The 14,389-nt window shown below is 42.3% G+C and overlaps 1 protein-coding gene across 6 annotated transcripts in view; it reads right to left on the bottom strand.

Annotated features, from left to right (window-relative positions):
• LOC130367886 (A-kinase anchor protein 8-like) overlaps positions 1-14,389 on the bottom strand; it is a 45,755-nt gene that overhangs the window by 26,417 nt on the left and 4,949 nt on the right. For 2 of the 6 annotated variants that reach the window (XM_056570850.1, XM_056570848.1), the window contains exons 2-8: positions 12,293-12,407; positions 12,008-12,101; positions 10,996-11,122; positions 9,243-9,287; positions 9,018-9,062; positions 3,422-3,487; positions 1,442-1,504 (exon numbers count right to left, since the gene is read on the bottom strand). In XM_056570850.1, the coding sequence (XP_056426825.1) occupies positions 1,442-1,504; positions 3,422-3,487; positions 9,018-9,062; positions 9,243-9,287; positions 10,996-11,122; positions 12,008-12,101; positions 12,293-12,407 (555 nt within the window). The remainder of the gene's footprint in view (positions 1-1,441; positions 1,505-3,421; positions 3,488-9,017; positions 9,063-9,242; positions 9,288-10,995; positions 11,123-12,007; positions 12,102-12,292; positions 12,408-14,389) is intronic. The other 4 variants (XM_056570849.1, XM_056570851.1, XM_056570853.1 and 1 more) reach the window with 4 other exon arrangements.

Genomic DNA, 14,389 nt, shown 5'->3' with positions numbered 1-14,389 from the left:
TCAGCTTTTTGTCACCTGCATCACGCCGGGCTACCATGTGCGAGCGAGGCGAGCAGGGAATAGGGGGACCCGGACCCATGAGGTACTACCCCAGGCGCTGACCGTTAGTGAGAGGGGGTTAACAGCGCATATACGCAATGTCTGTGCCCCCTCAATCGCAACGGGGAGACAGTGAGCCGCAGTTCCTGAATCCTTACCTGAAAACAGAAAAGAAACAGAATAAAAAACTAACATCCCTAAAACTAGGAAAATAATAAAACATAAGACCTGGTCTGGAGAACTCCAGACCATTTCCACCTCCTTAAGACACTAAGCTAAAACTGATTACCTCAGGTGCCTGTGGGCGGGTATACCCTGCTGGGAGGAGCTGACTTTTCTTGTTGCCATAGTGTCGAACCTCCTGGTGACCGCAGCATACACACATGGTCTGTGTCCCCCAATGGAGCTGATAGAGAAATGAAGTTTTCTATGTTTTGTGTTTAAAAAAGCTGCCACTAGGAGTCTCCCCCTACTTGTCCAGAGCACATTTCACCCCATCTCTTGCACAGACTTTGGACTCCTGCTGGCCTGGAAGAAGTCCAAACACAAGAAATGCTGAGGGGGTGTGTGCAGCCTTATCCAATCATAGCTTATCTCAAACACTGAACTGCTCTGTTTAGCAGAGTGAGGGAGGAAGTTCTCCCCTGTATGGCTTCAGATGATGTCACGCCTGCTGGGGAACGCCCCTTCCCAGTCTGTGAATCTGACTGAGCAGAAAATACAGAGCGATTTCAAGGAAGAAAACAAACAAATAATAAAAATAAAGGCAGGGGGTGGTTTATCATGATGAGGACAGTGAACTGGGAGGATTATAACATTTAATTTAAGATCAAGACAGGTACTTTTTAAGGGTCTGGGAAGAATTTACTAAAAGTGTTTATTTTTGCACTTCTATCTTTTAGACAAGCCAAATTTGGGCGTGGATTTACTATTCTTGGGCATGTTCATTATTAAATTTTTTTCATGTAAGTAATGCACCATGACACTGTTCACATCTAAAAGTTTTACACCAATTTTAGCTTGGCTTACAATGCACCACTTTTATACACCAAAAAAAGCATCTAGTTGTTTTGTAAGGGTGGCTTAAAAATGGACAATCCTTAGCCACGCTCCACTTAGAAAGTGTCAAGTGTGACAAACGTTTACTATCCTCCCTGGCACAAACGTTATAATAAATGTGTTGCCCATTCAGTGCGCCACAATTCTAGCACAAGGGGGGAGATTTATCAAAATCTGTCCAGAGAAAAAGTTGCCCAGTTGCCCATAGCAACCAGTCAGATTTCTTCTTTCATTTTGCAGAGGCCTTGTTAAAAATGAAAGAAGCGAGCTGATTGGTTGCTATGGGCAACTGAGCAACTTTTCCTCTGGACAGGTTTTGATAAATCTCCCCCACGATCCTCACCTCCAGGATTTTGCGGCTGACTGCCTACTGTTGGTATTGGAGTCTGTGGATTTTTAGCTGCACCTATTGGGAAACAAAACAATAATTGCTGTCAGTGAACATGACCATCTGTTACTTACAGAAGCAAAGAACGCATCCTAATCACATGACACTGGTATCAGCCCATCCTACTATGAAACCAGTAAGAGGAAAGGGTCAGTACAGGAAAGGTCAGTACATAAAACACAATTTAGCAGATTTTCCCTTTTTAATGCAATGCACTTTACGATAAAAACCAACCTGTTAAATTGTGGGTCAGTACTATTACTATTAGGTCCGAGAGGAATATTCCTTTTAAACAAGATAAGTTTGGGTCATGTCAGTAATGCGCCATGAAAGTGTCTAACTCTTAATTCTTTTTATACCATTTCCAGCTTAGGCTATGTTCACATTGCTGTTGTGCTCCATCCCATTTTATTTTGCCCCAAACAGCTCCAAAATGGGTCGGAGCACAACTGACTCCTCTAGGTCCCAAGGGAACCCATTGACTTAAATAGGGTACATCGGGATCCGGTAGGTTACCAGAGTTTGGCAGAGAAAGAAATAATGCATGCCCTGTTTTTTTTTCTCAGTTAAACTCCTGTCGTTATGAAAGGATTGCAGACAGATTCATATCGCAGTGGTCTACAGCAATGTGTAAGAGGCCTAGAAATGCGCCACTCATACACCAAAAAGCGTCTAATCTGTTTTGTAAATCTGGCTTCAACATAATCAATCTTTAGCCATGGGCCTTGTGAGATCATGGTAAGTGTTGAGTGTGACGCGTTTTACTATTCTTTCAGGCACAAACATAAATGTATCATTTACTATTGTTATTATTAACAATTACTAGTACCAATACTAATAATGATTAGGATTATAATTATTAACAATAGTGAATTATTTTTATTATTAATATTACTAATATTAAAAATAATAGTTATAATTATTATTATTAACAGTGTTAATATTAAATATGATAATTTTAATTATTATTAGTAGTATTGTTACTAATAATTATAGTAATAAATTATTGTTAATAATAATGATGATATTTATTAATATTGTTACTATTGTTAACCCCTTCCCGCCCTAGAACGTATGCATAAGTCCTAGTTATCTCCTTCACAGTGCGATCCGCTGCAGGAGATCACCGGCGGGACCCGGCTGTCAATCACAGCCGGGGTCCCGCCACAGCTGCTGAGACCAGGATGGCGCCGGTCTCGGCAGCATTAACTCCATAGATGCCATGATAAGGGCAGCCCCTGTACACCAACGGTGATCCTGTAATGTGATCGTGGGCTCCAGTTAGTCGCCATGGCAGCAGGAGGCCAGATTATGTTGTATGTTATGTCTTTTAAAAAATTAGATGCAGTCTATTCTTTTAATATGACTGGACAACATGTCAAAAGTTTATTAGTAAGACTGATATTTTAAGAGGTTAAACAATGTTTTTCTCTTTTGTCAGTACACTGCCCTTCCCTTCAAATATTATAATCCTTGAAAAAGCATATGCATCAAGTATAAGTCATGTGACTGCATAGATAATGTTCACCTAAAGCTTTTTTTTAATTTTTTTTTTTTTTATGTTATGTCTTTAAGGGTCTGGGAAGGATTGACAAATTGTTTATTTTTGCACTTCTATCTTTTAGACGAGCCATGTTTGGGCATGGATTTACTATTCTTGGGCATGTTCATTATTAAATTTTTTTCATGTAAGTAATGCACCATGACACTGTCCACGTCTAAAAGTTTTACACCAATTCTAGCTTGGCTTACAATGCGCCACTTTTATACACCAAAAAAAGCATCTATTGTAAGGGTGGCTTAAAAGTAGACAATCCTTAGCCAAGCTCCATTTGGAAACTGTCAAGTGTGACAAACATTTACTATCCTCTCTGGCACAAATAAAAGTGTTGCCCATTCAGTGCGCCACAATTCTGGCACAATAGAAATCCTCACCTCCAGGATTTTGCGGCTGACTGCCTACTTTTGGTATTGGCGTCTGTGGATTTTTAGCTGCACCTATTGGGAAACAAAACAATAATTGCTGTCAGTGAACATGACCATCTGTTACTTACAGAGGCAAAGAACGCATCCTAATCACATGACACTGGTATCAGCCCATCCTACTATGAAACCAGTAAGAGGAAAGGGTCAGTACAGGAAATGTCAGCTCTGAAATGAGAATCTCCATTCACAGCCTCCCCAGGGGCCTCACATAAAAAGTAGATTTTTTATGCTTACCGTAAAATCTCTTTTTCGGAGGATCCATTGGGGGACACAGACCGTGGGTATATGCTCTTGCCGCTAGGAGGCGCTGACACTAGGCAAACAAAAAAAAAGGGTCAGCTCCTCCCGGCAGGCTATACCCTGCCTACTCAACCCAAAATCAAGCAGGAGGAGGATGCTACTGCCACTTGCAACACCTTGCGGCCCAAACTAGCATCAGCCGACGCAAAAGTATGCACTTGATAGAATTTTGTGAACGTATGCAAGGACGACCAGGTGGCCGCTTTACAGACTTGCAGGGCCAAAGCCCTATTACGGAGAGCCCAAGAAGCCCCAACAGAGCGTGTGGAATGTGCCGTCACCCGAAAGGGTGGAACCTTGGCCTTGCGGCGGTACGATTCCGAAATGGCCGAGCGAATCCACAGAGAAATGGTCGGCTTGGAAGCCGGAAGACCCTTACAACTACCCTCAGGAATCACGAAAAAGGAGTCCCCCTGGCGAAAAGAGGAGGTGACCGAAAGATAAATCCGGACTGCTCGGACCACATCAAGGGTGTGAAGAGAACCCTCCTTGGCATTGGAAGGAGAAGGGCAAAAGAAAGGAAGAACGAGCTCATCGTTCACATGAAAGGAGGAAACTACCTTGGGCAGGAAGGAAGGAGGTGGGCGGAAAACCACCTTATCCTGATGAAGCACCAAAAGGGGGGAACGGCAGGAAAGTGACGCTAGTTCCGAGACCCTCCGGATAGAAGTGATGGCAATGAGAAAAGCGACCTTCCACGAGAGAATACGAAGGGGGGCAACCCTAAGGGGCTCGAAAGAAGCCTCCCTCAAGGCTCCAAGCACCAGATTGAAGTCCCACGGAGGCGTGGGAGACTGAAAAGGAGGAGCCATGCGGGCCACACCCTGCAAAAAGGTGCGGACATGGGAATTAGAAGACAACTGCCGTTGGAAAAGGATAGAAAGAGCAGACACCTGACCCTTGAGTGAACTGTGGGTCAAATGCTGATCCAGACCCGCCTGAAGAAAGGCAATAAGGCGCGGAAAGGAAAACACCACCGGAGAAAAAACTTGCACCTCGCACCACCGAAAATAAGCTTTCCAGGTGCGGTGGTAAAATCCTGGCCGAGGAAGGTTTGCGTGCCCGAAGCATAGTACGAATAACCCCTTCACAAAACCCGCGGGACTTCAATGCCGCGGTTTCAACCGCTACGCTGTCAAATGCAATGACAGTAAATTGGGGTGGCAAAGGGGACCTTGAAAAAGAAGATCAGGACGAAGTGGTAGGCGCAGCGGCACGTCGTTGGCCAGCTGGACCACGTCTGCGTACCACGCGCGTCTGGGCCAGTCTGGGGCCACCAGAATGGCTGAGACTCCCTCTGCCTTGAGTTTACTCAGAACCCTGGGCAGGAGGGAAAGAGGCGGAAACAGATAAGGGAGTCGGAAGGACGACCACAGGATGACCAGAGCATCTACCGCCAGGGCATGCCTCGATTTTGCTACAAAGAGGGGAACCCTTCTGTTGAGGCGAGATGCGAAAAGATTCACAACCGGGGTCGCCCAACGGTCGCAAATCTGTGAACACACCTCCGGGTGGAGAGACCACTCCCCCGGATCCGCCGAGGAGCGGCTGAGAAAGTCCGCTTCCCAATTGTCCACGCCCGGGATGTGGATCGCCGACAGAGCAGGAACCAGAGCCTCGGCCCAGAGGAGAATCTTGGAGATCTCCTCCATCGCAGAGCGACTCCGGGTGCCGCCTTGGCGATTGATATATGCAACAGCCATCGCATTGTCCCACTGAACCCGGACTGGTCGACCCTGAAGGAGATGCTCCCAATGGAGGAGGCAAAGGAAGATCGCCTGAAGCTCCAGGATATTGATGGGGAGACGGACTTCCCAAGGGGACCAGCGACCCTGGACCGTCATGTCCCGAAAACCCCTACCCCAACCCAGGAGACTTGCGTCGGTGGTGACGATCTGCCACTGAAGGGGAAGAAAAGACTACCCCAGAAGAAGAAGGGGAGAGTGGAGCCACCAAAGAAGGGACCAACGTACTACCAGGGGCAGGAGAATCAGGGGGGGAGGAGCCAGCCACCAGCAAAGGCAGGCCGCCTCCCAGAAACCAGCCTATTGGCTAAAAATGACCCCTGGGCGTGCGCACCAGCTGATAGGCTTATCAGTGACCCCTAGGTGCGCGCGCTGAACTGTCATAGGGGAATGTGAGCGGTGGGTGAAGCCTTCGGCACACGCGGCCGAAGCTCCGACACCGCGGCCACCATGTCCCCTTAACTGTACACCAACTCCGGCACCTTAGCCGGAGGAGAGAACCAGCCGCGCGATCCCTGCAGCGGCCGAACAGACCGCATGCAGGGAGAGACGCCGGCTGTAAGAGTTCAAAATGAAAGTAAACACCCCGAACAGGTAGAGGCGGGGAGGGAGAGGGAAACACTGTCCCGTCGCCCCGACCCTGCAGAAGTGCTCGTCCCCAGAGTAATAAAAAGAGTGCCCCGTCTTCTAAAGAGTGGCCCCAATAGTAAGCTCCCGTTCATGGAGCAGAGAAACACCTTGCCGGCGTCCAGGCAGGGCGCGGGGGGGGGGGGCACACATACTTCTAGGGGTCTCCAGAGGTTGCAAGCCCATTAGAAATAATAAAAAGGAGTGCCCCTGTAATTAAACACTCCAGGTAGTGGGGATGAGGGGGGGGGGGTAAACATACTCACCTAGCACCATACTCACCTGAAGATGTCTTCCACCCGAAGATATCTTCAGCCAGACTTATGGATGCCTGTATCACGTCAGGCTGCTACAGACCAGGACGAGCAGGGAATATAGGGGGACCTGGACCCAACGGTACTACCCCAGGTGCTGGCCGTTGGCGGGAAGGAGTTAACGGTGCATTTGTAACTTATGTCCCGTGCCCCTTAGCCGCATATGGGGGAACAGGTAGCGCCATGCTCCTGAACCCCCACCTAAAAACAGTGAAAAATAAAATGAATGTAAGAAACTAAAACAGTCCCTAACTATAAAACAAGAAAAAGAGAAGACCAGGTCTGGAGAACTCCAGACCTGTGTCTTGCCTCCTAGGACACTAAGCTGAAACTGATAAGCTCAGGGCCAGTAGGCGGGGTATAGCCTGCCGGGAGGAGACGACCTTTTTATGTTTGCCTAGTGTCAGCGCCACCTAGAGGCAAGAGCATATACCCACGGTCTGTGTCCCCCAATGGTTTCCGACCGAGAAACACAATTTAGCAGATTTTCCATTTTTTCCACAATGCACCTTACGATAAAACCCAACATGTTAAATTGTGGGTCGGTACTATAACAGTGGAATCCAATTTATATGGCTTCTGTTCTATTTTAAGACTTAAAAAAAAAATTATATATAATTTTTTACATTTTCAGTTTGTTTTTATCTGTTTTATTTCTAAGTAGATTAAACTGTGATGATGTGACCAAAAATAATCAATTCTGGCGTTTCAGATATGTTTCCATTTACGCAGTTCACTGTGCGGGTTTCCATATTGCTATATTTTAATAGCTCTGACAATTTCACAATTCCACATGCAGCTCCACTAAATGTTTTTAAATATTTTTCTTATTTAATGTGAAAAGGGTATGATTTAAAGGGGTACTCTGGTGGAAAACATTTTTTTAAAATTTTACCCTTCCAGTACATTTTAGCATCTCTATCTTTTCTTTTTACATTTTTTTTTTCCGTCTTCTCCACAGTGCTCTCTGCTGACACCTGATGCCCGTATCAGGAACTGTCCAGAGCAGGAGAAAATCCCCATAGTAAACCTATGCTGCTCTGGACAGTTCCTGATACGGGCATCAGGTGTCAGCAGAGAGCACTGTGGACAAGACAAAAAATAAATTAAAAAAAGAAATGCATTTCTTCTGTAGCATACAGCTGCTTAAAAGTACTGGAAGGGTAAAGCTTTTTTATACAGTTCAATGCAATACCACTGCAATGATCCATTAAATCAGTGATCTGCTAGTACAGGCTGCCTATGGCTCCAACTGTACCATCAATGATGCCAGCCACTACAGTTTCAGCACAGACCGCAGCATAAAACAGTTAATATCGCTGGCAAAGGAGACTGCTCCATGTTGGCTATTAGCGGCAGCACTTTGCTGCTGAAAATAGGGGAAAGCTGCCGGGTATGGAGCCGGCTTGGTTCCTAAACCCGCTCCATTCACCCTTCAACTACATGTATATGATTGGTCATCAAAGGGTAAAACAATATTTTTGAGCTGTAAGATCATGTAAACTGTTGAGTATGCCGTATTTTACTATTCTTTCAGGCACAAACATAATAAATTATTTATTTATTAATTAATAATAATGATAACAATAGTAACAACTATTAGTAGTACTACTAATAATTATAATGATTATTATAATCATATTATTAACAATATAATACACTAATGATAGTAACAATACTACAAATAATTATAATCTAATTATAATTAATAATAATTAGTATTATTAGTGTTATCAATATTAAGTATAATGATAATAATCATAATTATATCATTATAATTATTCTTATTAGTATTGTTACTATTAATTAACCCCTTCCCTCCCTAGGACGTATGCACAGGAAAAAGAACATAAAGCTATATAAATCTCAGAATCGCGTTGCTAAGTTAAAGCATGTCAGAGGTATTACCACTTAAAAGGAGTACTCCGCTGCTCAATGTTTGGAACTAACTGTTCTGAACGCTGGAGCTGGGAGCTTGTGACTTCATAAAACCGCCCCCTCATAATGTCACACCCGCCCCCTCAATGCAGGTCTATGGGAGGGGGCGTGACAGCTGTCCAGCCCCCTTCCATAGGATTGCATTGAGGAGGGGGGGGGGGGGCAGGGCTATGACGTAACAAGCTCCCAGCTCCAGCGTTCAGAACAAGAGAGACCATTGGGCTTGGTCATTAAGGTAAAAACAGGTGGTGTCCTGAAGGGATTTATAATGATAATAATAATAACAATAATAACAACAATTAATAATAACTAACAACAACATTACTATTGTTATAAAGAAATCTATTAAATAAAACCCAGCATCCTTGATTCCAGTGAAATAAAAGCCAAAATCCCTATTTTCTTCGGGACAGATACAGCAAACCACACAGCTTCGCTGTGTGGTTTGCTGTATCTGTCCCGAGGAAAATAAAGATTTTGGATTTTATTTCACTGGAATCAAGAATGCTGGATTTAATTGCATAGTTTTCTCCATAACAATATAACTGTTGCCCATTGAATGCCCCCCCAGACATAGTAAATACGGGTCATCCTATGCCAATAGACAGTACAGGTCCTCACCTCCAGGATTTTGCGGTTGATTTCCTACTAATTGTGGAAGTTTAGCTGGAAGGGTTATTAGGAAACAAAACAAAAATTAATTCTTTGCTGTCAGTGAACTAAACCATTCATTGTACACACTGAGAAGGCAACAGACCAGTGAGATGAAAGGGTAAATACAGATATGTGAGCTCTTAAATGAAAAAACTCATTTATGACTGCCACAACAAACGTATGGATCCTCACCTCCTATACCGTATTTTTTAGATAACAGTTTCAGTTTCAGTTTTTCTGTTGGTATAAAAGAAAAAGAAAAAAGGAAAGGAAATGCATGTTAAAATATCCTAGTTATAAATAGTAATATTGCCCATACAATCTATTTTTTATTTATAGTCTTCATTGGGTGACACAGGAGATAATGGACATAGGCTGCTACCACTAGGAGGCGCTGACACTTTGTGATTAAAGTGGCTCCTCCCACTGGCTCTGGGCTAGTTTGTACCAGTGTAAAAAGTTCAAATCACCCCCTTTTCCTATATAATATAAACATAATAAAAATAAACATAATTTAGTATCGTGTGTAATTGTACAAACTATTAAAATATAACATTATGTATCCCATATGGTAAATGGCGTAAATGTAAAAAAATACTAAACCACAGAATTGTAATTTTTATAATATCCCAGAAAAAAAAAGTTAAAAAGCAATTAAAAAGTCAGATCAATACCAAAGTGGTACCAATAAAAAAAATAAATAAATAAATAAATAAAATATTTTGGCACAAAAAATTTGCCCTCATACAGCCTGGCCTGCGAGAAAAAAAATTCTAAAAAAAAAAGCTACAGGGGTAAAAAAAAAATAGCAATTAAAAAAAATTCTAAAAAGTTCCCAATTTTTTTTAATTAGTAAAACATGATGGAAACTATACAAATCTGGTATTGCTGTTATCAGGCCGGCCTAAAGTATCAAAATAACATGTTAGCTTAACCAAAAGGCAAATGCCGTAGAAAAAGAAAACCACCAAATTTGCTAAATTATCTTTTACTATTTAAATTTCACTTCACCGATTATGTGTGTGTGTGTGTGTGTGTGTGTATGTATATATATTTTTATTTTTTTGGGGGTTCGGAGAATATGTTAATGAAAAGGTATCATTATAGTAGGTAGTTATGGCTATTATAGGGCGAGGAGGGAAAAAAAAGAGTGTAAAAGCTAAAATTGGTCTGGACAAGTGGATCGTCATGAGGGACAAGTAGATTTTGTTCCATTTTAGTCCCGTGGACATGTAATTTTAAATTAAGTTTCCAGTATATGTGTGTATATATATATATATAAAAAATATATATATATAAAAAATATATATATAAAAAAATATATATATAAAAAATAAAAGACTACTAGGGGCCCCCATACCATCCAGAACATAATCCTGTCCACCTGTCATCTTTGTCCCAGCCGAAGCACATACAGGGACAAAGTCCAGGAACTTAGGGCGGGACTAGCACTCCTCTGTGCTCACTCCTGTCCTATCAGACTGCAGCATGAAAACAGAGAGGCGGGGGTTAAAAAGCAGCCCGCAGTGATTGGATGAAGATATAAAAAAAATATAAAAAAAAAAAAATTAAAAAATATATAAAAAAAAAAAAACACATGTAAAGCATCTGCATGACCTAATGAGTAACATATAGAAGCATTAGTTTTTCTGTGATATGACAGGTACGTTTTAACCCCTACTTACACAAAGCAAAAATGATTAGCTAAGTGCCAATGGGCTGGTATAATCTGCTCAGGAGGAGTAATTTCCTTTTTTCATGTAACATGTCAGCTCCTCCTACTGGCTGCAGCCTATACCTAGGGTCTCCTGTGTCCCCAAATAAAACACCTGAAAAAAACAGAGTATAGCAACCCAAATCCTCCAGGTGTCCTTTTAGGAAATGCTCTGAAGACTGGCTGCTTTTCTACAGTAGCATCTTGTATTAAAACACTGCAGGGTCTCACTATTTCTCTTTCTGCCTTTTTTTCGGAAGGCTTTCGTCTCCTCAGCAGGTGGAGCCTCTTGAGGTGGTGCAGCAGCCTGCTGTTTTGCTTTTTTATTCTTTTTCGGAATTGTTTGTTGTTTGTTCATCTAAAAGACACCAGAGACATAAATAGCATAGTTCTATGGAACAGGTTATTTTTGCAGATGAACACAAGTTATACAGCCATAGTACTAGCTTCTCTGATCTAATGTATGCATACATTTCCTCTGTAACACATAGCAATTCTGAGTCAACCAATGACACACTCTGTTGGGGTACATACTAGTTTATGTGCATCCTTTATCCTTTAAAAATCATAATGTGTTCAATTTTGCCCCTACAGACCCATAAGGGCTTGTTTTTTGCGTCACCAATTGTACTTTCTAATGACATCACTTATTTCATAACATTATCTGCAGCAAAACAAAAAAATATATATTTGTGGGGCGAAATTTAAAAGAAAAAACAAACTCAATTTTGCAAATTTTTAGGGCTTCCGTTTCTACGCAGTGCACTTTTTGGCAAAAATGACACCTTATCTTTATTCTGTAGGACCACATGGTTACACTGATACCCATGATAACTACATGCACCAAAATTAGAATGTTTAAAATTTTCATTTTCTGACCCATATATATATATATATATATATATATATATATATATATATAATAAAAAATACTTGTCTATGGAGGAGAGAGCTCCAACCCACAGCCTGTAGAGCAGAAATCAGCTGAAAATTCCATATACAAGTTATACATTTGGACCACCCAGATGTATAACTTGTATATGGAATTTTTCAGCGGATTCCTTTCCCCCATTGTACTTGCTGGATAGGTCTCTGTCTAAGAGAGAACGCTGTCAATCAAGCCCTGCAGCGAGAAGCTGGGGAGCCCACTAAGATGTACTTAGTACTGGAGAGACAGTACTATAATGTACCCTTACTCATAACTATACAGCCACCAAAAGGTGAGGCATGAGAAGTGACTTACCGCAGACTCCCTGTGATCGAATGGCCCCACCCAAAAGGAACTACCCTGCAATTCAGGATTATCGGCAAAGTAAACGTGATTTTGGAAAGACGATCTGGAGAGAAAAAGAGTTATGACCCATTACACTGAGAGATGTCAATAAGGGGGTCTTGGAGGTGACTATCTTTATACCCTAAACATTTCATAACAGACACTTTAGTTTTACTATAGGACAACTCAAGAGGAGACATGCTGTGGGGGAAAGGGGGTGGGGGTCTGTAGAGAAGCTTGGCTGTGATAGATTACCTGTTATAGGTTGGAAAATTAGGAGGCCTCATCGGTCCTGAGAAAGCCATATTACTGTTTGGCAAATTTCCTGGATTGTTCATTCGTGGGAAGGGGAATCGATAACCTGGCACACCTATATAACAAACATATAGGAAAGAGAAGAAGGTTAAAGAGGATATAGTGTTACATTGTTACATGGTAAAGCGTCATTTCTGAAACCCTATTAGGACAGGTTCACACATATAAAAATCAAACAAGATTGGGAAACAGAATCGGCATTTATTTTTGCACCCAAGCCAGATGAGTTTTACATAAATAATGTAAAAAAATTAATAAAAAAAAACACACAACAACAACTTTTCTTCATGTGAAACTCCTATTATTTGTATATTACTTAGATCTTAACCCCTTAAGGACCCGGGCTTTTTCCGTTTCTTCATTTTCAATTTTTCCTCCTTAACTTTAAAAAATCATAACACTTTAAATTTTCACCTAAAATTCTATATGATGGCTTATTTTTTGCGTCACTAATTCTATTTTGTAATGACATTAGTCATTTTACCCAAAAATCTGCGGTGAAACGGGAAAAAAAAAATCAATGTGCGACAAAATTGATGAAAAAAAAACTATTTTGTAAATTTTGGGGGCTTCCGTTTTTATGCAGTACATTTTTCGGCAAAAATTATAACATCTTTATTTTGTAGGACCATATGGTTAAAATGATACCCTACTTATATAGGTTTAATTTTGCACCACTTCAGAAAAAAATCATAAATACATGCAGGAAAATTTATACGTTTAAAATGGTCATCTTCTGACACCTATAACTTTTTTATTTTTCTGTGTTCAGGGCGCCATGAGGGCTCATTTTTTGCGCCGTGCTCTGAAGTTTTTAGCGGTTTTGATCACTTTTTATTCACTTTTTTGTGGTATAAAAAGTGATCAAAAATGCGCTATTTTGGACTTTGGATTTTTTTTGCGCGTACGCCATTGAACGTGCGGTTTCCGCACGCGGCGATACCACGTGTTTATTTTTATTTACACTGTTTTTTTTTTATTCTTGGAAATGCCGGGTGATTCAAACTTTTATTAGGGGAAGGGATAATTGAAAGGCTTAATGTTTTTTTTTTTTTTTACACTTTTCTTATGCAATGTTATAGCTCCTATAGGGGCTATAATATTGCATTAACTGATCTTTAACACTGATTGATGCATCTCCATAGGAATGGATCAATCAGTGTTTTCAGCGATTGAATGCTCAAGCCTGGATCTCAGGCTTGAAGCATTCATTCGGCGATCGGACAGCACAGGAGAAGATAAGAAGACCTCCTCCTGTGCTACAGCTGTTCGGGATGCCGCGATTATACCGCGGCGATCCCAAACAGCTCCCTGAGCTAACCGGCAACTTTCAAGTTTTTAGCTGCGCGGCTCAGCTTTGAGTGTGCGGCTAAAGGGTTAATAACGCGCGGCACCACGATCACTGCAGCATGCTATTAGAGGCGGGTCCCGGCTTCACTATGACCGTGTGACCCCGCGTTATATCGCAGGACCGGGACCCAGGACGTACCCATACGTCCTGGGTGCTTAAGAGGTTAAACTCACCTGGGGAAAGTAACAATATAAAAAACACCCCTGAAAGCAGATTAAAAAGGAGAGAAGTTTACTCAGTCTTTGCATTGTGTGTGTGTGCCACACTTAGCATGGACAACAGAAAGAGAAGAGGACTGTCTGAGGACTTAAAGGGGTACTCCGCCCCTAGCATCTTATCCCCTATCTAAAGGATAGGGGATAAGATGTCATATCACCGGGGTCCCGCTGTACAGAGCAAACTAGCTCTGTGCGTAATGATGGGCAATACAGGGGCTGGAGCATCGTTACATCACGGCCCGCCCCCTCATTACAAGTCTATGGGAGGGGGCATGGCGGCCATCACGCCCCCTCCCATAGACTTGCATTAAGGGGGCAGGCCGTGATGTCACGAGGGGGCGGGGCCATTACATCACGATGCTCTGGCCCCTGTATCGCCGGTCATTACGCACAGAGCGAGTGTGCTCTGTGCAGTAATGATAGCAGGGTGCCGCAGCGGAGATCCCGGGGGGGCCCAGCAGCGGGACC

The sequence above is a fragment of the Hyla sarda genome, chromosome 4, assembly GCF_029499605.1.
Source record: "Hyla sarda isolate aHylSar1 chromosome 4, aHylSar1.hap1, whole genome shotgun sequence".
Lineage (NCBI taxonomy): Eukaryota > Metazoa > Chordata > Amphibia > Anura > Hylidae > Hyla > Hyla sarda.
Note: the sequence above shows the minus strand (reverse complement) of the source record. Positions and strands in the feature narration are given on the sequence as shown.